This window comes from Microchirus variegatus (assembly GCF_963457635.1).
Source record: "Microchirus variegatus genome assembly, chromosome: 2".
In the NCBI taxonomy this organism is placed as follows: domain Eukaryota; kingdom Metazoa; phylum Chordata; class Actinopteri; order Pleuronectiformes; family Soleidae; genus Microchirus; species Microchirus variegatus.
The window spans coordinates 118,196-145,024 of NC_139803.1; the positions used below are offsets into that span (position 1 = coordinate 118,196).

Below are 26,829 nucleotides of genomic sequence, written 5' to 3' on the forward strand. Positions count from 1 at the left end.
ATGTAATAATACATGTTCCTGGGTTTATTCTTAGATTTAATAATACATGTTCCTGGGTTTATTCATTGATGTAATAATAAATGTTCCTGGGTTTATTCTTAGATTTAATAATCCATGTTCCTGGGTTCACAAAGTGAACTTTGATTCATCATAAAGGGAAATCTGTCAAATATGTTTTAAACTCTACAATAATCTGTAATCTCAAACTCTACATTAATACTTTAATCCTCAATTGTAACGTAAACATTAAACCATTGGTTCTCAAAGTGCGGCCCGGGGGCCAATGACGGCCCACAGAAACATTTCTGGCGGCTCCGCAGTGAATTACAGTTGATAGTTTTAATCCAGGAGCGACTAAAGTTGATGGTAATAAACTGGTAATAAGCAGGTTATAAACTGGTAATAAGCAGGTAGCTACAGCCCCCAATTACTAGCTATTTACCCAGTAAATATATGGTAACAGAAATGTGTTACTTGGTATTAACCTGTAATTAGAAGGTAAGAACAATGGCCAAAATACTGGGTAATTACACAGTAAATTATAAATGTATTATTTTAATTGTAATTAAAATGATTACAAATGTGATATATTTCTGTTTTTTCCTTCAGTCCAATGTTCGGTTCCTAAATTGGCCTCAGGTATCAGAACTTTTAGAAAACCTGCATTAAACGAATCAATCATCAAATATTTCTGATTCATGTTGTTGTTTCCAGCTGCAGTACTGACACACACCACCGGGGGGCAGCACACACTCTGCAACACAAGTGGATAAACGCACACACACACACACAGTGTTGTGTTTAGGAGCAAAGTTGAGTGAAGACTTTATTTATTTTTATTTATCCAGGTTCGTCTCATTGAGATTAAATAAAAACAGAGACTTGTTCATGATGATCAGACACAAATACACATAAAACACAAGTTCAGTATTTAGTGCAGTAATAAAACATAAACATAAAAATAAGATTATTGACTAAAAACATTCACAATTTCCGATAGAGTTCGACTTCAAACTCATGACAACAGCTTTAAATTCATTATTTACACAATAAAACACAAAAGGAATTTATTTTGTGTTAGAGCTGAAACAAAGACACTGAATTTACCATAACACACACACACACGGTCACACACACACAGACACACACACACACACAGTGTGGTGGTGACAGGGTTAACTCTCAGATCAGCTTCTCTTCTCTGATTGGTTGATATTTGAACAGCCTCACTCTCTCTCTCCTCCCTCTGGACTTTATACTGAACACTTTAGACCAGTACCTCTTTAGACCAGACCTCTTTAGACCAGGACCTCTTTAGACCAGACCTCTTTAGACCAGGACCTCTTAAGACCAGGACCTCTTTAGACCAGGACCTCTTAAGACCAGTACCTCTTTAGACCAGTACCCTGTTTGGACCAGGACAACTTAAGACCAGAACCAGGAGCTCAAGGATGTGTAAGTGACTGCACACACTCTCTCTTTACTACTGTTCACTTACTACAGTTCACTACAGTTCACTACTGTTCACTAACTACAGTTCACTAACTACTGTTCACTAACTACTGTTCACAACTGTTCACTAACTACTGTTCACTAACTACTGTTCACTACTGTTCACTAACAACAGTTCACTACTGTTCACTAACTACAGTTCACTAACTACAGTTAACTACTGTTCACTAACTACAGTTAACTACTGTTCACTAACTACAGTTCACTACTGTTCACTAACTACTATTCACTACTGTTCACTAACTACTGTTCACTACAGTTCACTAACTACAGTTCACTAATGTTCACTAACTACAGTTCACTACTGTTCACAACTGTTCACTAACTACTGTTCACCAACTACAGTTCACTACTGTTCACGAACAACTGTTCACTAACTACAGTTCAGTACTGTTCACTAACTACTGTTCACAACTGTTCACTAACTACTGTTCACTAACTACTGTTCACTAACTACAGTTCACTACTGTTCACTAACTACAGTTCACTAACTACAGTTCACTACTGTTCACTAACTACAGTTCACTACTGTTCACTAACTACTGTTCACTAACTACAGTTAACTACTATTCACTAACTACAGTTAACTACTGTTCACTAACTACAGTTCACTACTGTTCACTAACAACTGTTCACTAACTACAGTTCACTACTGTTCACTAACCACAGTTCACTACTGTTCACTAACTACAGTTAACTACTGTTCACTAACTACAGTTCACTACTGTTCACTAACAACTGTTCACTAACTACAGTTCACTACTGTTCACTAACCACAGTTCACTACTGTTCACTAACTACAGTTCACTACTCTTCACTAACAACTGTTCACTAACTACAGTTCACTACTCTTCACTAACAACTGTTCACTAACAACTGTTCACTAACTACAGTTAACTACTGTTCACTAACTACAGTTAACTACTGTTCACTAACTACTGTTCACTAACTACAGTTAACTACTGTTCACTAACTACAGTTAACTACTATTCACTAACTACAGTTAACTACTGTTCACTAACTACAGTTCACTACTGTTCACTAACTACTGTTCACTAACTACAGTTAACTACTGTTCACTAACTACAGTTAACTACTGTTCACTAACTACAGTTCACTACTGTTCACTAACTACAGTTAACTACTGTTCACTAACTACAGTTCACTACTGTTCACTAACAACTGTTCACTAACTACAGTTCACTACTGTTCACTAACTACAGTTCACTACTGTTCACTAACTACTGTTCACTAACTACAGTTCACTACTGTTCACTAACAACTGTTCACTAACTACAGTTCACTACTGTTCACTAACCACAGTTCACTACTGTTCACTAACTACAGTTAACTACTGTTCACTAACTACAGTTCACTACTGTTCACTAACAACTGTTCACTAACTACAGTTCACTACTGTTCACTAACCACAGTTCACTACTGTTCACTAACTACAGTTCACTACTGTTCACTAACAACTGTTCACTAACTACAGTTCACTACTCTTCACTAACAACTGTTCACTAACTACTGTTCACTAACAACTGTTCACTAACTACAGTTAACTACTGTTCACTAACTACAGTTAACTACTGTTCACTAACTACAGTTCACTACTGTTCACTAACTACAGTTAACTACTGTTCACTAACTACAGTTCACTACTGTTCACTAACAACTGTTCACTAACTACAGTTCACTACTGTTCACTAACCACAGTTCACTACTGTTCACTAACTACAGTTCACTACTGTTCACTAACAACTGTTCACTAACTACAGTTCACTACTCTTCACTAACAACTGTTCACTAACTACTGTTCACTAACAACTGTTCACTAACTACAGTTAACTACTGTTCACTAACTACTGTTAACTACTGTTCACTAACTACAGTTCACTACTGTTCACTAACTACTGTTCACTAACAACTGTTCACGAACTACAGTTAACTACTCTTCACTAACAACTGTTCACTAACAACTGTTCACTACAGTTCACTAACTACAGTTAACTACTGTTCACTAACTACAGTTAACTACTCTTCACTAACAACAGTTAACTACTCTTCACTAACAGTAGGGCCTCACTGAACTCCTCCCCCTGTGACTGCAGATCAGTCTTTATTGGTACAGTCCACAGTTTACAATCACAGAGTTGGTATCATCCTCTGTCCTTTGACCTTTAACCTTTGACCAGGGTCAGGGAAAAAAGATAGAAACTTTAGGGAGAACCACAGGTGAGGAACCACAGGTGAGGAACCACAGGTGAGGAACCACAGGTGAGAGAACCACAGATACAGACTAAAGGTCTGTGCTGAAGGTTGAGAAATGGAGGATGAGGTAGAGAAAGTCTGTGCTCACTCCAAGTGCATGATGGGTAATTCCCCTCCAGCACCCTAACCCAGACTGTTCTAATCAGGACTAACCTGTTCAGAGTCAGACTGTTTGACTGACAGTGGGAGGAGCCTGTCAGTGGGAGGAGCCTGTGTATTCTCCTCCTGTTTATTTCACACTGAGTTCAGTGTTGATATAAAGTCATGAAGTCACTAATATTCAATGAGAAGTATTTTAAAATTCTACTTTTCACTGAGAGAAGACGGGAGTTCTACGGTCACTTGTTCTGCTGAAGGTTCTCATGGAGGTTCTCATGAGGACATCCTGACAGTAAGGAGTTACAGTAGAAGTAGAAGTTCTGTTCTACATGAATGTGATGAACCCTGGTCAAACTCCCAGGTTCTTCACTGTCAGAGAACCCTCCAGGTCTGGAGAATCCTGAGGAAGCTCCGGTCCTTGAAGGCAGCACGACCAGACCAGGTTTTGTCCACGGCTCCTCAAGACCTGAGCTGCTGAACTCCAACAGGTCTTCAGCCTGCAGCTCTGGAGAGGGACCACCCTCTGGAAGACATGGTTCCAGACCCTTGGCACAGACTCTGGAGTGGTCTTCATCATCTTCATCATCTTCATCATCTTCATCATCTTCATCATCTTCATCAGCCTCCTCAGGTCCAGCTCACTGAGGACTCTCCACCTCCATCTGGACAAGGGAAGTTCCACAGTCTGGATCCTCTTCTTGGGCTTTTCTGGTTCCTTCAACACCATCTCCGTTCACCATCAGAGCTCCACAGAGGAACCTGAACCCTGACCCGTCCTCTTCTCTGTGGACTTCTGCTAGAACTCTGAAACCTGGCACATCCAGAAGTTCACAGATGACGTGGACATCATGAGGTGTTTCAGAGACCACCAAGAGGAGGAGCCTGGTGAGGAACTCACAACTAACAAAGACCAAGGAACTGGTCATAGACTTCAGGAGGGACAAACCCAGTCCAGGACCAGTCCTGATAGGACCAGAGGAGGTGGAGCTCATACTGACTGTGGTCGGACGACAAACTGGATGACAAGCAAAACCAGGAGGCTGTAGAAGAAGGTTCAGAGCTGGGTGGACTTCCTGAGGAGGCTACCATCCCCTGATGGTAGGGTCTGGGTCTGGGTCTGGGTCTCTGGTCTGGGTCTGGGTCTGGGTCTCTGGTCTGGGTCTGGGTCTCTGGGTCTGGGTCTGGGTCTGGGTCTGGGTCTGGGTCTCTGGTCTGGGTCTGGGTCTGGGTCTGGGTCTCTGGTCTGGGTCAGGGTCAGGGTCTGGGTCAGGGTCTGGGTCTGGGTCTCTGGTCAGGGTCAGGGTCAGGGTCTTTCCTGTCTCCTGTCGTTGTACTTTAACAGTGCTGTGTGTCCTGACCCCAAATCCGGTCTTAATCTGGTAATCTGTGACAGGGTCCAGGTCTACAGCAGCACCACTAAGACCTGAACTCTCATTTGGAGCTGGTTCCACAGGAGAGGAGGAGCCTGGTAACCGAAGGCTGAATCCCTCAGTGATCTGTTGTGGTGATCAGGTTAAACCAGGTCAAACCAGGCTAAACCAGGTCAGTGACAGTAACCAAACCCTCGATGATACAAAGGCCTGAACCTTGTTGTTGTGATGACGCATTTTTAAATTCATTAGTGAAGCAGATTAAATAAATCAGGTTGTTCAACCACAGGAATGTGAGACAGGAAGTCCTGAACCCTCTGATCACATGATCACTGATGACATCACCACAGCTTCCACCTCAGTCAGGTCCATAAATATGTGGACATGGTCACAGTCCTCGTCTCTTTGGTCTAAACCACCACAGTCTAAACGTCTAAATCAGGTGAACTCAGGTGAGACCAGAACTGTCCAGAGAACGTTCTTCCAGATGTTCTTTGTTCATTCTGATCTGTTCTTCTTGTTTTTGAGGATCATCAATGGTTTCATCTCATGGTGAAGACTCTTCTTCTGTGGTTCATCACAGTGATCTTCTTCTTCTTCTTCTTCTTCTTCTTCTTCTTCTTCTTCTTCTTCTTCTGTTGTTGCTGAGCTCTTTGTTCCTTTTGAACACTGTTGTGTTTCTCTTAAGGCTTTGTGTGGATGGTTCAGTCCACTGCTGTGGATGGTTCAGTCCACTGCTGCCTTGCTTCACTGACACTGACAGCTCCTTGATCAGATTGAGATGTTTCTCCTGGAATCATCTCCAGAACTTCATCAAACAGCTGTTCACTCTATTGTCCAATTACCTTTGGTCTCCTAAAAAGTGGGTGGCACCAAAGTGTGTCAGTCCTTTGATTGACACGTCAAACTCACAACATCATTGTGATCATTAGAGACATCCTGAAAAACCAGTTCATGGCTTTGACTCATCTCAGGGTTAGCTTCAGGTTCAGGGTTAGCTTCAGGTTCAGGGTTAGCTTCAGGTTCAGGGTTAGCTTCAGGTTAAGGGTTAGCTTCAGGGTTAGCTTCAGGTTCAGGGTTAGCTTCAGGGTTAGCTTCAGGGTTAGCTTCAGGTTCAGGGTTAGCTTCAGGTTAAGGGTTAGCTTCAGGTTCAGGGTTAGCTTCAGGTTCAGGGTTAGCTTGTGGAGAGCTGGAGCTCTCAGAGCCAGAGGATGGTGGTGGTTCCTCTGACTTGGTTTCATTTCTCAGTGGTTCTTCTCCTGGTTCTTATGAAAACACTGTGTGTAGCTGTCAGAGGTCAAAGGTCAAAGGTCAGAGGTCAAAGGTCAGAGGTCATATCATCATGTTGTTTTTCTTCATTAATAAATCTCCTGCTGAGCTCTGCTGCTCTGTTTGTGTTGTTGACGTGTGTGTGTGTGTGTGTGTGTGTGTGTGTGTGTGTGTGTGTGTGTGTGTGTGTGTGTGTGTGCGCGTGTGTGTGTGTGTGTGTGTCTTCATTAATAATCTCCTGCTGAGTTCTGCTCCTCTGTTTCTGTCTTAAAAACAGGACACACACACACTCTCACACAGTTGTGTGGACGTTGTCCAGCAGAGACACGTCTCTGTCCTTCGTGTCCTTCATGTCCTCATGTCCTTCATGTCCTCATGTCCTTCATGTCGGTCTCATGTTGTTGTCTTTTCTCAGCTCACTGTTCATCAGGATGTGGACCAGGATACAAGACTCCTCTGGAGGCCATGAAGGGTAACACAACTGTGTGTGTGTCTGTGTGTGTCTGTGTGAGTGTGTCTGTGTGAGTGTCTGTGTGAGTGTGTCAGAGTTATGTGTCTGTGTGTCAGAGTTATGTTTGTGTGTGTCAGAGTTGTGTTTGTGTGTGTTAGAGTTGTGTTTGTGTGTGTCAGAATTGTGTGTTTGTGTGTGTCAGAGTTGTGTCTGTTTGTGTCAGAGTTGTGTGTCTGTGTGTGTCAGAGTTGTGTGTTTGTCAGAGTTGTGTGTCTGTGTGTGTCAGAGTTGTGTTTGTGTGTCAGAGTTGTGTGTTTGTTTGTGTCAGAGTTGTGTGTTTGTGTGTCAGAGTTGTGTGTCTGTGTGTGTCAGAGTTGTGTGTTTGTGTGTCAGAGTTGTGTGTTTGTGTGTGTCAGAGTTGTGTGTTTGTGTGTTAGAGTGGTGTGTCTGTGTGTCAGAGTTGTGTCTGTGTGTGTCAGAGTTGTGTGTTTGTCAGAGTTGTGTGTCTGTGTGTGTCAGAGTTGTGTGTTTGTGTGTCAGAGTTGTGTGTCTGTGTGTCAGAGTGGTGTGTCTGTGTGTCAGAGTTGTGTGTCTGTGTGTCAGAGTTGTGTCTGTGTGTGTCAGAGTTGTGTGTTTGTCAGAGTTGTGTGTTTGTGTGTGTCAGAGTTGTGTGTTTGTGTGTCAGAGTTGTGTGTCTGTGTGTCAGAGTGGTGTGTCTGTGTGTCAGAGTTGTGTCTGTGTGTGTCAGAGTTGTGTGTTTGTCAGAGTTGTGTGTCTGTGTGTCAGTGTTGTGTGTCAGAGTTGTGTGTTTGTTTGTGTCAGAGTTGTGTGTTTGTGTGTCAGAGTTGTGTGTCTGTGTGTGTCAGAGTTGTGTGTTTGTGTGTCAGAGTTGTGTGTTTGTGTGTGTCAGAGTTGTGTGTTTGTGTGTCAGAGTTGTGTGTTTGTGTGTGTCAGAGTTGTGTGTTTGTGTGTGTCAGAGTTGTGTGTTTGTGTGTGTCAGAGTTGTGTCTTTGTGTGTCAGAGTTGTGTGTCTGTGTGTGTGTCAGAGTTGTGTGTTTGTGTTGCAGGTCCTCGGGAGCAGATTGTGTATCTTCCGTGTGTCTATCGCGGCACAGAGTTTGAGAAACCAGATTATTTGGCGACTGTTGATGTTGACCCTAAGTCTGCCACCTACTGTCAGGTAAGAGTACTGCAGCAGCTGAGAGGGTGTAGTGAGCAGCTGTGACCTGTGACCTGTGACCTCTGACCTGTGACCTCTGACCTGTGACCTGTGACCTCTGACCTCAGGTCATCCACCGCCTGCCGATGCCTAACGTGAACGATGAGCTCCATCACTCAGGATGGAACGCCTGCAGCAGCTGCTTCGGCGACTCGTCTAAAAAGAGGAATCGTCTGATTCTGCCGTCGCTCGTCTCGTCCAGAATCTACGTCATCGACGTCGGCACCGAGCCCAAAGCGCCGCGGCTGCACAAGGTAGGCTCCGCCCCCCACCACCGCCACAGCCAATCGTGAGGTCACGTCCCAGAATTCAACCCTTCAACAGAACAGCAAATACTTCTGTGATGTCCAGCTGGACAGAGACATGTGAGACATCAGAGACATGTGAGACATCAAAGACATGTGAGACACATGAGACATGTGAGACATCAGAGACATGTGAGACATCAGAGACACATGAGACATGTGAGACATCAGAGACATGTGAGACATCAGAGACATGTGAGACATCAGAGACACATGAGACATGTGAGACATGTGAGACATGTGAGACATCAGAGACATGTGAGACACATGAGACATGTGAGACATCAGAGACATGTGAGACATCAGAGACATGTGAGACATTAGAGACATGTGAGACACTTGAGACATGTGAGACATCAGAGACACGTGAGACATTAGAGACACGTGAGACATTAGAGACACGTGAGACATTAGAGACACGTGAGACATTAGAGACATGTGAGACATCAGAGACACGTGAGACATGTGAGACATCAGAGACACGTGAGACATCAGAGACACGTGAGACATCAGAGACACGTGAGACATGTGAGATATCAGAGACATGTGAGACATCAGAGACACGTGAGACATCAGAGACACGTGAGACACATGAGACATTAGAGACACATGAGACATTAGAGACACGTGAGACATCAGAGACATGTGAGACATCAGAGACATGTGAGACATCAGAGACATCAGAGACACATGAGACATGTGAGACATGTGAGACATCAGAGACATTAGAGACACGTGAGACATCAGTGAGATGTGAGTGTGTTTGGAGACAAGAGGAGGACGAGGAGGGACAGTTGGACGTCTTATCACTTCAACTTCCTGGATTTTTGTGCTCAGGAATGTTAGGGAGTTGAGTTTATCTGGGGACAGATGAGGACATTTAAGATCAGAGATAAGACAGTCCTTTATTTGTCCTCTCCTGTCCTCACATGTCCTCTCCTGTCCTCTCATGTCCTCACATGTCCTCTTCTGTCCTCTTCTGTCCTCTCATGTCCTCTCCTGTCCTCTCATGTCCTCACATGTCCTCTTCTGTCCTCACATGTCCTCACATGTCCTCACATGTCCTCTCCTGTCCTCTCTGTAAACCTCCTTTCTCGTCTTTATGGAAATATCTGAAGCTGGACTCTGTCCAAAGATCAGAGTCCAGCAGGACGTTAAGAGTGTTTGTCCAGCTGCTGACTGAGACTAAGACTGAGACCTGGTTCATAAAGAGTTTTTCACCTGTTCTTCATTTTATTCATAAGTCCTGAATCTTAACGACGTTAAAACAAAAGTCTGGAAAACATTTACTACACACACACACACACACACACACACACACACACACACACACACACACACACACACACACACACACACACACACACACACAGTGACCTCTGACCTGCTCCAGCTGCTGCTGAGTCACCATGAGAGCAGTTAACTTAGCATTAGCCTCATGAGAGTTGTTTGTTTGTGTGTTTGTTTGTGTATTTCTTTGTTTGTTTATCTGTGTGTTTGTTTGTTTATTTGTGTGTTTGTTTGTGTGTTTACTCAGATGGTAGAACCCGTGGATCTGTACTGGAAGTGTGACCTAGCTAACCCTCACACGTCTCACTGTTTGGGCAGCGGTCAGATCATGATCAGCTGTATCGGTGACCCGGCCGGTAACGGCAAAGGTGAGAGTCATGTGATTCCTGGGCCACGCCCCCTCACGTCAGTGGGCGTGTCTGCTCACCTGCTGTCGTCCTATCAGGAGGCTTCGCTCTGCTGGACGGGGAAACGTTTGAGGTGATCGGGAACTGGGAACATCCTGGAGAAGCCGCGCCCTTTGGTTACGACTTCTGGTATCAACCACGACACAACGTGATGATCAGCACTGAGTGGGGGGCCCCGAAAGTCCTGGCCCCCGGGTTTGATCCTGCAGACGTCATGAAAGGTGGGTCAGGAAAATACCAGTGACTCGGAAACCACGCGGTCCTGGTCTGGTTCTGGTGGATCTCAGGGATCTGCACAGTTGTGTAACTCTGTGTTCTAAGTTCTGGTCCCAGTCAGAACCTTCAGGATTTGCCTGTGTTTGTCCTGAAGGTCACTACGGCACCGCCATCCATGTCTGGGACTGGACCACACACAGGAAACTACAGACCCTGGACCTGGGAGAGGACGGTGCTATTCCTCTGGAGGTCCGGTTCCTCCATGACCCTGATGCCACTGAGGGCTACGTGGGATGTGCTCTGAGTTCCACTGTCTTCAGGTTCTTCAAGACACCGGTCAGTACCACAGGGTTCTTTAAGACCACGGCCGCAGGGTTCTTTAAGATCATGACCACAGGGTTCTTCAAGACACCGGTCAGTACCACAGGGTTCTTTAAGACCACGACCACATGAGACCTCGACCACAGGGTTCTTTAAGACCACGACCACAGGGTTCTTTAAGACCACGACCACCACAGGGTTCTTTAAGACCACGACCACAGGGTTCTTTAAGACCACGACTGCAGGGTTCTTTAAGACCATGACCACATGAGACCACGACCGCAGGGTTCTTTAAGACCATGACCGTAGGGTTCTTTAAGACCATGACCATATGAGACCACGACCGCAGGGTTCTTCAAGACCACTACTGCAGGGTTCTTTAAGACCACGACCACCACAGGGTTCCTTAAGACCACGACCACAGGGTTCTTTCTTGTTTGTTTACAGGAAGGTGATTGGGCGACAGAGAAAGTGATCAGTGTTCCCAGCAAGAAGGTGGAAGGATGGAAGATGCCTGAGATGCCAGGTGAGTCTGACCTGCCTGTCTGTCTGTCTGTTGACCTGTCTGTCTGTTGACCTGTCTGTCTGTCTGTTGACCTGTCTGTCTGTCTGTTGATCTGTCAGTTGACCTGGTACCTGTCTGTCTGTTAACCTGACTGTCTGTCTGTTGACCTGGTACCTGTCTGTCTGTTGACCTGGTACCTGTCTGTCTGTTGACCTGTCTGTCTGTCTGTTGACCTGTCTGTCTGTTAACTTGTCTGTTGACCTGTCTGTCTGTTGACCTGTCTGTCTGTCTGTCTGCCTGTTGACCTGGTACCTGCCTGTCTGTTGACCTGTCTGTCTGTGTCTGCAGGACTGATCACAGACATCTTGATCTCATTGGACGATCGTTTCCTCTACTTCAGTAATTGGCTGCACGGTGACATCAGACAGTATGACATCACAGACAGGAGGAAGCCCCGATTGGTCGGTCAGGTCAGTTGATCAGTCAGTTGATCGGTCAGTTGATCGGTCAGTTGATTGGTCTGTTGATTGGTCTGTTGATCGGTCAGTTGATCGGTCAGTTGATTGGTCAGTTGTGACCTCATGACCTCGTTTATAACACATGTTCTGGTTTATGTCAACGTGACACACGTGAAGTATTCTGTAAGGGTTTATTTACACAGCTGTGTGTGAGTGTGTGAGTGTGTGTGTGTGTGTGTGTGTGTGTGTGTGTGTGTGTGTGTGTGAGTGTGTGTGAGTGTGTGTGTGACAGGATGTGTGTGTTTTCCTGGAAACATGAATCCAGACGTTTCCTCGTCTCAGTGATAAACATCTAAATTATGTTCTCTACTGAGAAACACTGACCTTTGACTGACCTTATGTGTGTGTGTCTGTGTGTGTGTGTGTGTGTGTGTGTGTGTGTGTGTGTGTGTGTGTGTCTGTGTGTGTGTGTGTGTGTGTGTGTGTGTGCGTGTGTGTGTGTGCGTGTGTGTGTGTTGTCAGGTGTTTCTAGGAGGAAGTCTGGTCACTGATGGTCCAGTGAGAATCACAGACGACCCTGAGAACATTCAGCAGCCCTCACAACGCATTATCAAGGTGAGACACATGAACACATGAACATATGAACACATGAAAATATGATGAACAATTAAACACATGAACACATGAACATATGAACACATGAAAAGATGATGAACACATAAACACATTAACACATTAACACATAAACACATGAACACATGAACATATGATGAACACATGAACATGAACACATGATGAACACATGAACATATGATGAACACATGAACATGAACACATGAACATATGATGAACACATGAACATATAATGAACACATAAACATATGATGAACACATGAACATATAATGAACACATGAACATGAACACATGTACATATGATGAACACATGAACATATGATGAACACATGAACATATAATGAACACATGAACATGAACACATGAACAGATAATGAACACATGAACACATGAACAGATAATGAACACATGAACACATGAACATATAATGAACACATGAAAATATGATGAACACATGTACATATGATGAACACATGAACATATGATGAACACATGAACATATGAACACATGAACACATGAACATGAACACATGAACATATAATGTACACATGAATATATGATGAACACATGTCTGTCCCTTTGTCTGTCCCTCTGTCTCTCTGTCTGTCTCTGTCTGTCCCTCTGTCTGTCTGTCTGTCCCTCTGTCCCTCTGTCTGTCCCTCTGTCTGTCTGTCTGTCTGTCCCTCTGTCCCTCTGTCTGTCTGTCTGTCTGTCCCTCTGTCTGTCCCTCTGTCCCTCTGTCTGTCTGTCTGTCTGTCTGTCTGTCTGTCTGTCTGTCCCTCTGTCTGTCCCTCTGTCTGTCCCTCTGTCCCTCTGTCTGTCCCTCTGTCCTCTCAGGGGAGACGTGTCTCTGGATCTCCTCAGATGATCCAGTTGAGTTTGGACGGACAAAGACTTTATGTGACGACGTCTCTGTTCAGCGGCTGGGACAAACAGTTCTACCCCGACATGGTCAGGTACGTGCTACACCGTAGTACTACTGCAGTATACTGTAGTACTACTGCAGTACACTGTAGTAGTACTGCAGTACTACAGTGTACTGTCTAGTTTGGTTAAATGTGAAGTTGTGTCCATGGCTTTTTGTCTCGGTCTGTTTATTTATTTGTGTTTGTTTGTTTGTTTATTTATTTATTTGTTTGTTGTTTGTTTATTTATGTGTTTGTTTATTTATTATTTGTTTGTGTGTGTTTGTTTATGTGTGTGTTTGTTTATTTATGTGTGTTTGTTTGTGTAGAGACGGCTCAGTGATGATGCAGATGGACGTAAACACCGTCAGTGGTGGTCTGACCCTGAACCAGAACTTCCTGGTGGACTTTGGTAAAGAACCTGATGGACCAGTTCTGGCCCACGAGATCAGGTACCCGGGTGGAGACTGCACGTCTGACATCTGGATCTGAACGACCACGACAACAACAACAGCAACGTCAACAACAACAACAACGTCCACAACAACAACGACCATGTGTCCATGTTCTGTTGTTTGTTCTGTTGATTAAACAGATCGTAATCTTTTCTGGCTCTGTTTTATTATCAACCCTCTGTTTCATAAGATGTAGCACAATGCTAATGCTAATCAGGGTTATCAAACTTCTGTTTCATAAGATGTAGCACGATGCTAATGCTAATCAGCGTAATCAACCTTCTGTTTCATAAGATGTAGCACATGCTAATGCTTATTAGGGTTATCAACCTTCTGTTTCATAAGATGTAGCACAATGCTAATGCTAATAAGGGTTATCAACCCTCTGTTTCATAAGATGTAGCACATGCTAATGCTTATAAGGGTTATCAACCTTCTGTTTCATAAGATGTAGCACATGCTAATGCTTATAAGGGTTATCAACCTTCTGTTTCATAAGATGTAGCACATGCTAATGCTTATAAGGGTTATCAACCCTCTGTTTCATAAGATGTAGCACATGCTAATGCTTATAAGGGTTATCAACCTTCTGTTTCATAAGATGTAGCACAATGCTAATGCTAATAAGGGTTATCAACCCTCTGTTTCATAAGATGTAGCACATGCTAATGCTTATTAGGGTTATCAACCTTCTGTTTCATAAGATGTAGCACAATGCTAATGCTAATAAGTGTTATCAACCCTCTGTTTCATAAGATGTAGCACAATGCTAATGCTAATCAGCGTAATCAACCCTCTGTTTCAGATGATGTAGCTGTAGATGTATGTATATATAGGTACGTTACATAAGCTAATGTAGTTTTCTGTATATTTGTAGTTTTTATTCAGTTTTGACAGAGATTATAATGTGTGTACAGTGTGATAATCCCAGTTTGGTTGTGTGTTTTGTTTGAACCACACATTAACACAAAGGTTACAAAGAAAACATTGACAGACAGATTACAGATTACAGATGATTTTACAGTCATTGTGTAACAGATTCAATCAACAACAGCCCTTTGACCCACTTCAGTTCACTTCAGTTCACTTCAGTTCAGGCTCAGTCCGGTCTAACTGAAGCCGTGCTGTTTGTTCCTCTCCGGTGCGGCAGAGGGCGCTGAAGACAACAGCTCAGACCGGAAGCAGCAGCAGAGGAAGTGTTAGCAGCGCGCGCCCCCTGCTGTCTGTTAGCGTTAGCCGCTGTGAGGACCGGAGAGAATCAATGAGACGAAGACAAAGAGTCATTAAAAGCTCGTGATCGTCACCAGGTAAACCGCTAACGTTAGCTTAGCACTGCGCTTTCAAACTCTCCGCACGCCAATGTCCACGCTAATGCTAACGGTGTCCGCGTTGACGCAGCACAGCTAACGCGTTAGCAACGGCGTATGCTAACAGCGCTAATGTTCAGTGAGCAACGGTGTATGCTAACAGAGTGCTAACGTGCAGTTGGCAAGTCAACAACAACAAGAGTTAACAAACAGCTGCTGGTTAGCTGTTGTTAGCTGTTGTTAGCTGCTGGTTAGCTGTTGTTAGCTGTTGGTTAGCTGTTGTTAGCTGCTGAACCGTTCTCCGCAGACAAAGTTTGCGTGTTGCTAAGCGAATGCTAGGCTAACATGACTGATGAGTTGAACTCACGTCGACGGAAAATCACGAGATCAAACGGTTTTGAAATGAAGTTCATGTGTTCACACTCATTTATGACGTATTCACTGACACTTATATGTTATATATCAAGTATAAATACATGTGTGTGTATATGAATATATATGCATATACACACGTGTATATATACATATATGTTATAGATGTACATACATGTATATATACACGTATGTATATACACATATGTATATACATGTATGTATGTATGTATATGTACATGTATGTATATACATGTGTGTATATATACACGTATGTATATACATGTGTGTATATGTACACGTATGTATATACATGTGTGTATATGTACACGTATGTATATACATGTGTGTATATGTACACGTATGTATATACATGTGTGTATATGTACACGTATGTATATACATGTATGTATGTATATGTACATACATATATACACTTATGTATATACATGTATTCATATACACGTACACGTATGTATATACACGTATGTATATGTAAATACATGTGTGTATATACATATATGTACAATTGTATATATACATGTATGTATATATACATGTATGTACGCCGATAAAATTATATATACACATACTTTATATACGTGTGTGTGTATATGTGTATATATATATACGTCATATACATATGTGTGTATATGTGTATATATATACTTCATATACATATGTGTGTGTATATATATACTCAAAATACATATGTGTGTGTATATGTGTATATATATATATATACCTAATATACATATGTGTGTGTATATATACATGTATGTATAAATACTTACTAAATACTAAGTAAATACTAAATACTATTATCTAGCTGTGTTTTTGTCTTGCAGGAGGGCGGAGCTTTCCTTCAGACATGATGGAGGACGCAGAGGCGGAGCTTGACCAGAACAGCCCCTCCCCCTCCCCCTCCCTCTCCATATCCTCCTCCCCCTCCCTGTCCCTCCCCTCTACGCCCTCGTCGTCCTGTGGCCCCGCCCAGCCGGCCACGCCCCCTCTGGACGTGATCAGCGAGGGCGTGGGCGAGCTGAGCCTGATGATCGACGCCGAGGTGGCTCAGCGAGCGTGTCGCCACGTTCTGCAGAAGGTCAAGCTGCAGCAGGGCGACGAGGAGGAGGAGGAGGAGGAGGCGTGTCCAGAACCCCCAGCCCCGCCCACCGCTCTGACCGCCACCGCGAAAGCGATGAAGATCCGAGAGGAGGAGGAAGACCCCGAGGGCGCCGCCCCCTGCTCGGTGAAGAGCGCCCGGCGACGGCAAAGACACAACCCGTCCAAACAGTCGTGGTTGCTCCGCCTCTTTGAGTCCAAGCTGTTTGACGTTTCCATGGCGATGTCTTACCTGCACAGCTCTAAGGAGCCTGGCGTACAGGCGTACATCGGGAACCGTCTCTTCAGCTTCTCCCACGACGAGGTGGACTTTTATCTGCCGCAGCTGCTCAACATGTACATCCACATGGACGAGGACGTGGGCGACGCCATCAAGCCTTACGTGGTGGGTGTGGCCTCCTTACCCCGCCCCCTGTGCTCAGCCAACTGTTCAGTGACAACTGCAGTGACCACCAGGTGGCAGCAGCAGGAAGTAACGTCATCACGGTTCGACCTCTGACCTCTGACCCTACACACTGTTTGTTTGTGTGGGGTCAAAGGTCAGATGTTAACCCTGTGTGTGTGTGTGTGTGTGTAGGGTCAAAGGTCAGTCATGTTAACCCTGTGTGTGTGTGTGTAGGGTCAAAGGTCAGATGTTAACCCTGTGTGTGTGGGTTGGATTCACTTTAACCCGTGGTGTGTGTGGTCAGAGGTCAAAGGTCATTTATTAACCTTGTGTGTGGTCAGAGGTCAAAGGTCATTAACCCTGTGTGTGTGTGTGTGTGTGTAGGTGCAGCGCTGCAGACAGAGCATCTCCTTCAGTCTTCAGTGTGTGTGTGTGTGTGGTCAGAGGTCAAAGGTCATTAACCCTGTGTGTGTGTGTAGGTGCACCGCTGCAGACAGAGCATCTCCTTCAGTCTTCAGTGTGCCTGGTTACTTGGAGCGTATTCTTCAGACATGCACATCTCTACTCAGCGTCACTCCAGAGGAACTAAACTCAGGAAGATCATCTTGTCTGATGAGCTCAAACCTGCAGGACCTCGCTCTCGCAGAGACGCCACCCTCACTCTGACGCCGTTCTGCCCGCTGGCCACGCCCCCCACAGCCGCCGCAGACCACGGCCTGTCGCCGTCCAAACGAACGCATCAACGCTCAAAGTCTGACGCCACCGTGGGAATCAGCCTGAGCAGCAACCTGAAGAGAACCGCCAGCAACCCTAAGGTGGAGAGCAGCCAGGACGAGGTAAGGACCACAGAGACCAGGTCCAGGACCAGAACCAGGTCCAGAACCAGGTCCAGAACCAGGTCCAGGACCAGGTCCACTTAGCTGTGACTCAGTGTTAGACTGAAGTTTGCGAACTCACTCACTCTCTGACACCAAAGTCCACAGAGAGAGTGATATTAACGTCTCTGCTGCCTCGTGTGGTCACTTGTTTTATTCTGTCACTTCCTTTGTTCAGTTTGACCTCAGTGGCACAAAGTGACCACACGAGGCAGCAGAGGACCAGCAGCTCATGTGTCCCTGTGAGCTTACATCACTGACTCTCTGACTGAGTGTAAATTAGCTTAGTGCTTAGCTTAGCACTTAGTTTAGCATTTGCTTATCACTTAGCTTAGCACATAACGTGGCACTTAGTTTAGCACTTAACACTTAGCTTAGCAATTAACTTAGCACTTAGCTTGGTTCTTAGTTTAGCACATAACTTAGCACTTAGCTTAGCATTTAGTTTAGCACTTAGCTCAGCCATAACTTAGCTCTTAGCACATAATTGAGCTTGGCACTTAGCACTTAACTTAACACTTAGCTTAGCAATTAAGTCAGCACTTAGCTTGATTCTTAGTTTAGCACTTAACTTAGCACATAGCTTAGCACTTAGCTTAGCATTTAGTTTAGCACTTAACTCAGCACTTAACTTGGCACATATCTTAGCACTTAGCTTAGCACGTTCAGTGTGAACACAGGAAACCCGTCAGTTCACAGTTGGTCTGATTCTCCACACTCTGACCTCTGACCTCTAGGACAGCAGCTGCAGCTCGGACAGTCTGGACTTTGAGACTGGTCCCGTAAGTTCACCTGCTTCCTGTTCCTCCAGGGGTGCATTGTGGGAAATGAAGTGTGTGTGGGGTTCTGATTCTGGTTCTGGTTTGTTTGTTTGTTTGTGAGGGGAGAGGTCGTTGGTTCTAATCAGGGGTTTGAGATGTGGACTGACCTCAGGTGACCTCGGGTCAGGTGACCTCAGGTGTTTGTGTGTTCATGTCTTTGTCGTGGAGAGAAAACCCATCAGATTAGAACAAACTGATCAGATTATCGTGACGATCAAAGATTATTCATTGATTTCATGACTTGAGTCAAACTGACGTCGCGCACAAACACGGCAGCTTCACCTGCAGGTGGCAGCACTGAGCACACATGTCTGTCCTCTGTCCTGCAGCCTGTGCGTCTGGCTCCTCAGAGAGAGTTCATCAAGTCTCTGATGGGCATCGGTAAGCGTTTGGCCACGTTACCGACCAAAGAGCAGAAGACTCAACGTCTCATCTCTGAACTTTCTCTGCTCAACCACAAACTTCCTGCTAGAGTCTGGCTGTCGACAGCTGCTTTTGACCATCATGTGGTTAGAGTTCCTCACAGTCAGGCTGTGGTCCTCAACTCTAAAGACAAGGTGAGACACACACACACACACACACACACACACACACACACACACACACACACACAGACACACACACACACACACACACACACACACACACACACACACACACACACACACACACACTCACACACACACACACACACACCGGACACACACACACACACACACACACACACACACAGTCAGGCTGTGGTCCTCAACTCTAAAGACAAGGTGAGACACACACACACACACACACACACTCACACACATACTCACACACACACACACACACACACACACACACACACACAGACACACACACACACACACACACAGACACACACACACACACACACTCACACACACACACACACACACACACACACCGGACACACACACACACACACACACAGTCAGGCTGTGGTCCTCAACTCTAAAGACAAGGTGAGACACACACACACACACACACACACACACACACATACTCACACACACACACACACACACACACACACACACACAGACACACACACACACACACACTCACACACACACACACACACACACACACACCGGACACACACACACACACACACACAGTCAGGCTGTGGTCCTCAACTCTAAAGACAAGGTGAGACACACACACACACACACACACACACTCACACTCACACACACAGACACACACACATACACTCACACACACACAATCACTCACACAGACACACACACACACACTGTCCTGAATGTGTTGACCCATGATGACCTTTGACCTGCTCCAGGCTCCGTACCTGATCTACGTGGAGGTTCTGGAGTGCGAGAACTTTGAGACGTCCAACGTTCCGATCCGGATCCCAGAGAACCGGATCAGGAGCACGCGCTCCGTGGAGAACCTTCCTGACTGTGGAATGACGGCTGAGCAGAGGGCGGGAAGTTTCTCTGTCGTCCCCAACTATGACAACGACGACGAGGCGTGGTCTGTGGACGACATCGGAGAGCTGCAGGTGGAGGTGAGCGAAGACAGGAAGTCATGTCAGACAGGAAGTCATGTCGGACAGGAAGTGATGTCATGTCTCCTCTTTCAGCTTCCAGAGATTCACACCAGCAGCTGCGACAATATCAGTCAGTTCTCAGTCGACAGCATCACCAGTCTGGAGAATAAAGAACCTGTGTTTATCGCTGCTGGAGACATCAGGTGATCACACTGACACACCTGAAACATCTGACACATCTGAAACATCAAACATCTGAAACATCTGAAACATCTGCAGTGTTGTTGTTTGTAACACTGTTTGTTTGTTTGTTTGTTTGTTTCAGACGTCGTCTCTCTGAACAACTGGCTCAGGCTCCTACGACCTTCAAACGTGACCCTGAGGATCCATCAGCTGTGGCCCTGAAGGAGCCATGGGAAGAGAAAGTCAGGTAGGTGGCGCTGCTGAGTTCACCATACCTTCAGGGACTGTGGTTTCAGGAGGAGACGGTGCGTTCAGGGACTGTGGTTGTAGAAGGAGACGGTGCGTTCAGGGACTGTGATTGTAGAAAGAGACGGTGCGTTCAGGGACTGTGATTGTAGAGAGACGGTGCGTTCAGGGACTGTGATTGTAGAAGGAGATGGTGCGTTCAGGGACTGTGATTGTAGAGAGACAGTGCGTTCAGGGACTGTGATTGTAGAGAGACGGTGCGTTCAGGGACTGTGGTTTTAGAAGGAGACGGTGCGTTCAGGGACTGTGATTGCAGAAGGAGACGGTGCGTTCAGGGACTGTGATTGTAGAAAGAGACGGTGCGTTCAGGGACTGTGATTGTAGAAGGAGACGGTGCGTTCAGGGACTGTGACTGTAGAAAGAGACGGTGCGTTCAGGGACTGTGATTGTAGAGAGACGGTGCGTTCAGGGACTGTGATTGTAGAAGGAGATGGTGCGTTCAGGGACTGTGATTGTAGAGAGACAGTGCGTTCAGGGACTGTGATTGTAGAGAGACGGTGCGTTCAGGGACTGTGGTTTTAGAAGGAGACGGTGCGTTCAGGGACTGTGATTGCAGAAGGAGACGGTGCGTTCAGGGACTGTGATTGTAGAAAGAGACGGTGCGTTCAGGGACTGTGATTGTAGAAGGAGACGGTGCGTTCAGGGACTGTGGTTTCAGAAGGAGACGGTGCGTTCAGGGACTGTGGTTTCAGAAGGAGATGGTGCGTTCAGGGACTGTGGTTGTAGAAGATTGTTTTCCTGTGACTGCTGTGAACAGCTGCAGTACCTGTGTTTGCCTGCAGGAGGATCAGAGAGGCGTCTCCGTACGGTCACCTGCCCACGTGGAGACTTCTGTCCGTCATCGTTAAATGTGGAGACGATCTGCGTCAAGAACTGTTAGCGTTTCAGGTTCTGCAGCAACTGAAGGTAAAACTGTGACATCATCGCTGACTCTGATGATTCTAATGATTCTGATGACTCTGATGACTCTAACGACTCTTTGATTCTAATGACTCTAACGACTCTAACGACTCTTTGACTTTGTTCTTTCAGTCGATCTGGGAGCAGGAGTGAGTTCCTCTGTGGATCAATGACTCTAATGATTCTAACGACTCTAATGATTCTAACGATTTTCTAACGACTCTAATGACTCTAACGCCTCTAATGACTCTAACGACTCTAATGATTCTCTAACGACTCTAATGATTATCTAACGACTCTAACGACTCTAATGACTCTAACGACTCTAATGATTCTCTAATGACTCTTTGACTCTTTGTTCTTTCAGTCGATCTGGGAGCAGGAGCGAGTTCCTCTGTGGATCAAACCATATAAGATCGTGGTGTTGTCTTCAGACAGTGGTATGATCGAGCCTGTGGTGAACGCAGTGTCTCTTCATCAGGTGAAGAAACAGAGTCAACTGTCTCTACTGGATTATTTTCTACAAGAACATGGTTCTACGACCACTGAAGCTTTTCTCTGTGCTCAGAGGAACTTTGTTCAGAGCTGTGCTGGATACAGTCTGATCTGTTACCTGCTGCAGGTGAAAGACAGGTGAGAACAGGCCACGCCCACCTGATGACATCATCATCATCATCATCAGGGAAAGAGTTTAACCTCTGACCTCTTCTGTGTCCTCTGTCTGTGTCCTCTGTCTGTGTCCTCTGTCTGTGTCCTCTTCTGTGTCCTCCTCTGTGTCCTCTGTCTGTGTCCTCTGTGTGTTCTGTGTCCTCTTCTGTGTCCTCTTCTGTGTCCTCTTCTATGTGTCCTCTGTCTGTGTCCTCCTCTGTGTCCTCTTCTGTGTCCTCTTCTGTGTCGTCCTCTGTCCTCAGACACAACGGGAACATCCTATTGGACGCTGAAGGACACATCATTCACATCGACTTTGGCTTCATTTTGTCCAGTTCTCCTAAAAACCTCGGGTTTGAGACGTCGGCGTTTAAACTGACCACGGAGTTTGTGGACGTGAGTCACACACACACACACACACACACACACACACACAGTTGTTAGTGTCATTATCTAAATTAAATGCATAAACAGAAAATGCTTTTTCATTTTCATGTTCTCTGCTAAAAGAGTCTCATTATTCAAATGAGTTAGTAAAACAGAGCAGAGAGTGACATCACTGGCCACGCCCCTCTGTTTATCACTGGCCACGCCCCCCTGTGTATCACTGGCCACGCCCCTCTGTTTATTTGCCTCCACAGTTGTTTTGGTGTAACTGAATCATTAGAATCATTAGAGTCAGAGCAGGAAGTAAAAAAACCAGAAATGTGTGAGATTATAATTGATCTAAAGTGTGTGTGTGTGTGTGTGTGTGTGTGTGTGTGTGTGTGCAGGTGATGGGCGGTCCAGACGGAGACATGTTTAATTATTATAAGATGTTGATGCTTCAGGGTTTGATCTCTGCAAGAAAACACATGGACAGAGTTTTACACATCGTAGAGATCATGCAGCAAGGTAACACACACACACACACACACACACACACACACTCAGACGCTCACACACCTACTCACACACACTCACACACACACACACACACGTACACACATTCTTATACTTGCTGCATACTGAGGACTGGGTTGCTGGCAAAGTAGGGACCATCATTTCCACTTTATAAATCAACATAATTACAAATATCTACAAAGAACTACTGGTTGCAGTACCATAAAATGTCTGCAGGTGGAGCCCCAGAGCAAAAAGGGCTGGAAATACTGTTGTCCAAACTGTTGTCCAAAATTTGAAAAAAAAATTTGACCAAAAAGAAAAAAGAAAATTTGACCCAAAATTTGAAAAAAAAATTTGACCCAAAATTTGAAAAAAAAAAAAAATTGACCCAAAATTTGAAAAAAAATGTTTTACAAAAATTTGAAAAATAAAAAATTTGACCCAAAATTTGAAATAAATATTTGACCCAAAATTAGAAAAAACAATTTGACCCAAAATTAAAAAAAAAAATTTGACCCAAAATTTGAAAAAGAAAAATTGACCCAAAATTTGAAAAAAAAAATTTACCCAAAAATTGAAAAAAAAAATTGACCCAAAATTTTTGGCCAAAAATTTGACAAAAAAACATCCTGTCGTCAAAAATTAGATTATTTATTTTTCTGACAAATTGAGTATAGCATGTTATAGCAACCTAAGGAAGTGATTTCAATGAAAACAAAGTGAGGACCGGCCAAAATGTCCTCACTTTGTTAAAATGACCTCACTTTGTTGGTTAAAATCCCTCACTGGTCCTCAGTATGCTGCAAGTACAAGAACACACACTCACACGTACACACACACGCGCACACACACATGTACACGCTCACACACACACACACACAGAGACCCCCACACACACATGTACACACACACAGAGACACACACACACACTCGCACACTCAGATGCTCACACACACACACACTCTCTCACACACATGTACACACACACACTCATGTACACACACACTCACACCCCCACACACACACTCACACACACACATGTACACACACACACGTACACACACACTCACTCATACACTCACACACACACACACACATATACATACACTCTCTCACACACTCACACACACACACTCTCACTCTCACACACACACTCTCACACACACACACACACCCTCTCACTCACACACACACCCTCTCACTCACACACACACTCTCTCACTCACACACACTCTCTCACACAGACATGTAACTGTGACTCCTCCCCCTCAGGTTCTCAGCTTCCTTGTTTCCATGGCAGCAGCACCATGCGTTGTCTTAAAGAGCGTTTCCACATGAGTCTGACTGAAGAACAACTGCAGATGTTAGTGGATCAACTGGTGGACGGATCTATGAGGTCACTGACCACTAAGCTCTATGATGGCTTCCAGTACCTCACCAACGGCATCATGTGACCCCACCGTGACCCCGCCCACCGTGACCTCACCAACGGCATCATGTGACCCCACCGTGACCCCGCCCACCGTGACCTCACCAACGGCATCATGTGACCCCACCGTGACCCCGCCCACCATGACCTCACCAACGGCATCATGTGACCCCACCGTGACCCCGCCCACCGTGACCTCACCAACGGCATCATGTGACCCCACCGTGACCCCGCCCACCGTGACCTCACCAACGGCATCATGTGACCCCGCCCACCACAGAGTCATGTGACTGCCAAAGCCAGCTGCTGTGTGTGTGTACAGTGTGTGTGTGTGTGTGTGTGTGTGTGTGTGTGTGTACAGAGTGTGTGTACAGTGTGTGTGTGTGCGAGCGTATGTGTGTGTGTGTGTCGTCTTTATTTTATTCCACTTTAGTTTGGTCTCCTCTTCCTGTTTCTTTGGGCTCCCCTCATTGGCTGCTCACGCGGACTCTCAGCCAATCAGAGAGCAGCCCAGTTTTAGCTGTGAAATGAGCAGAGACTCTTTAAAGGACCAGCCCGCTGTTTTTCATGTTTTAGCCCTTTAACTGCAGACGGTGTGAAAACACATTAAAACAAACACAGTGTTTACCTGCAGCTCAGTGTCGTCAATACATCAATGTCATCAATGTCATCAATACATCAGACGTGTTCAGGGCGGGGCCTTGGTCTCACATATCAAGTTTTGAGCCGGTCGGTTGATGTATGTCTGATTTTAAGTGCACGTCCTGTTTCGGACAATCTACTTCCTGTGTGCAGGTAATGTGTTACAGATGTGTTCAGGGGGGGCCTTGGTCTCACATATCAAATTTGGAGCCAATCGGTCAATGTATGTGCGATTTAAAGTGCACTTCCTGTTTCGGTTGACCTACTTCCTGTGTGCAGGTAATGTCTTGATGACGTGTTCAGGGCGGGGCCTTGGTCTCGCATATCAGGTTTGAAGCTGATCGGTCAATGTGCGATTTAAAGTGCACTTCCTGTTTCGGACAATCTACTTCCTGTGTGCAGGTATCTTCATCAGATGTGTTGAGGGCGGGGCCTTGGTCTCACATATCACATTTGTAGTTAATCGGTCAACTAATGGTTGAGTTACAGGGCACTTCCTGTATAGCGGCGAAACGGAGTAGTCAAAATGGCCGACATGGCGTTTGGGTCAAATTCATGTTTGTAGACATGTTCAGGGGCGGGGTCTCGTGTCACCTTTGAAGTTTCATGCCGATTGGTCAATGTATGGCGACGTTATAGCGCACTTCGCTAAAATTGTGATGGCTGCCGTGGCCACGCCCCTTTTCAATCTGCGAAGCTAACTTTTGATCTCGGATGATTCAGTTCAGTACGCGTTTTCCGCGTTCCCACGATAAACGCCCTCTGAAGTACGTTCAGTAAAGAAAGCCAACATGGACGCCAAATCCAAGATGGCCGACTTCCTGTTGCGTTGAGGTTATGGAGTCACGAGGATTTTTGTTCGTCTCGCTCCAAACGATGTTCACATCATCGACTTTGACCTGAGGGGGCGCCACTGAGCCATTTTACATTCTATTATTTTATTGAGTTATAAACAAACAAAAACAATTATAAACAAATAAAAACAATTATAAACACAGAAACAAAAACAACAACCTTTGTTTCTTTATCTCCAATAATAAAAACAGTTGATTTCAATGATTCTAATGTAACTGTCCTGACAGCAGGGGGCAGCAGAGTCACGTCATTACCCAGAGTTCCACAGGTGAGGGGGGAGGGGGAGGGGGAGGAGGCGGGGCTTAACCTGCCCACACCTGCACACGGTTGAAGATTCAAGGAAGAAAAACAGACGAGAGAAAATGTCCAGAGACTGAAAGTCTACTGATCTGAACCGGTCTGATCCAGACTCACCTGATTCAGGGTCCAGTCCAGGTCCTGACCCAGTCCAGGTCCTGACCCAGTCCAGGTCCTGACCCAGTCCACCTGAGTCCACCTGGAAACACCCAAGACTGAAGTTTCTTCAACTTTTACCTGAAACAGGAAGTGAAGAGAGCAAGATGGTGAGTTCACACCTTTACTGAGTCACAGTCAGACCTGGACCTGCTGGACCTGGTTCTGATCATTAATACTGATCATGAAGTTCTGGTTCTGGTTCTGTTTGACTGTGACTCAGCTTCAAATCTCAGACTGTCAGTTTGATCAGGTTTATGATCAATGTGTTTATATTATTGATTATATTATTGTTTATATTATTGATTTTATTATTGATTATATTAGTGATTATATTGTTGTTTATATTATTGATTTTATTAGTGATTATATTGTTGTTTATATTATTGATTTTATTATTGTTTATATTAGTGATTATATTGTTGTTTAT

The 26,829-nt window shown here is 45.1% G+C and overlaps 2 protein-coding genes across 2 annotated transcripts; both read left to right on the forward strand.

The window, feature by feature from the left end:
• The first annotated feature begins 1,324 nt into the window (after nucleotides 1-1,324).
• On the forward strand, nucleotides 1,325-13,837 carry selenbp1 (selenium binding protein 1). Its single transcript, XM_083904478.1, has 12 exons — nucleotides 1,325-1,455; nucleotides 6,940-6,996; nucleotides 8,043-8,155; nucleotides 8,263-8,448; nucleotides 10,037-10,157; nucleotides 10,235-10,417; nucleotides 10,567-10,748; nucleotides 11,181-11,259; nucleotides 11,587-11,708; nucleotides 12,219-12,311; nucleotides 13,169-13,287; nucleotides 13,566-13,837. The coding sequence occupies exons 1-12, from the start codon at nucleotides 1,452-1,454 to the stop codon at nucleotides 13,726-13,728; spliced, it is 1,422 nt and encodes a 473-aa protein (XP_083760604.1). The 5' UTR covers nucleotides 1,325-1,451; the 3' UTR covers nucleotides 13,729-13,837.
• Nucleotides 13,838-14,887: 1,050 nt separating this feature from the next.
• pi4kb (phosphatidylinositol 4-kinase, catalytic, beta) lies at nucleotides 14,888-25,006 on the forward strand. Its single transcript, XM_083904445.1, has 12 exons — nucleotides 14,888-14,998; nucleotides 16,219-16,877; nucleotides 17,357-17,713; nucleotides 18,903-19,130; nucleotides 19,889-20,116; nucleotides 20,192-20,301; nucleotides 20,424-20,528; nucleotides 21,370-21,493; nucleotides 21,855-22,120; nucleotides 22,399-22,531; nucleotides 22,909-23,029; nucleotides 24,293-25,006. Exons 2-12 carry the CDS (start codon nucleotides 16,242-16,244, stop codon nucleotides 24,472-24,474), a joined length of 2,490 nt encoding a protein of 829 aa, XP_083760571.1. The 5' UTR covers nucleotides 14,888-14,998; nucleotides 16,219-16,241; the 3' UTR covers nucleotides 24,475-25,006.
• Nucleotides 25,007-26,829: the final 1,823 nt, after the last annotated feature.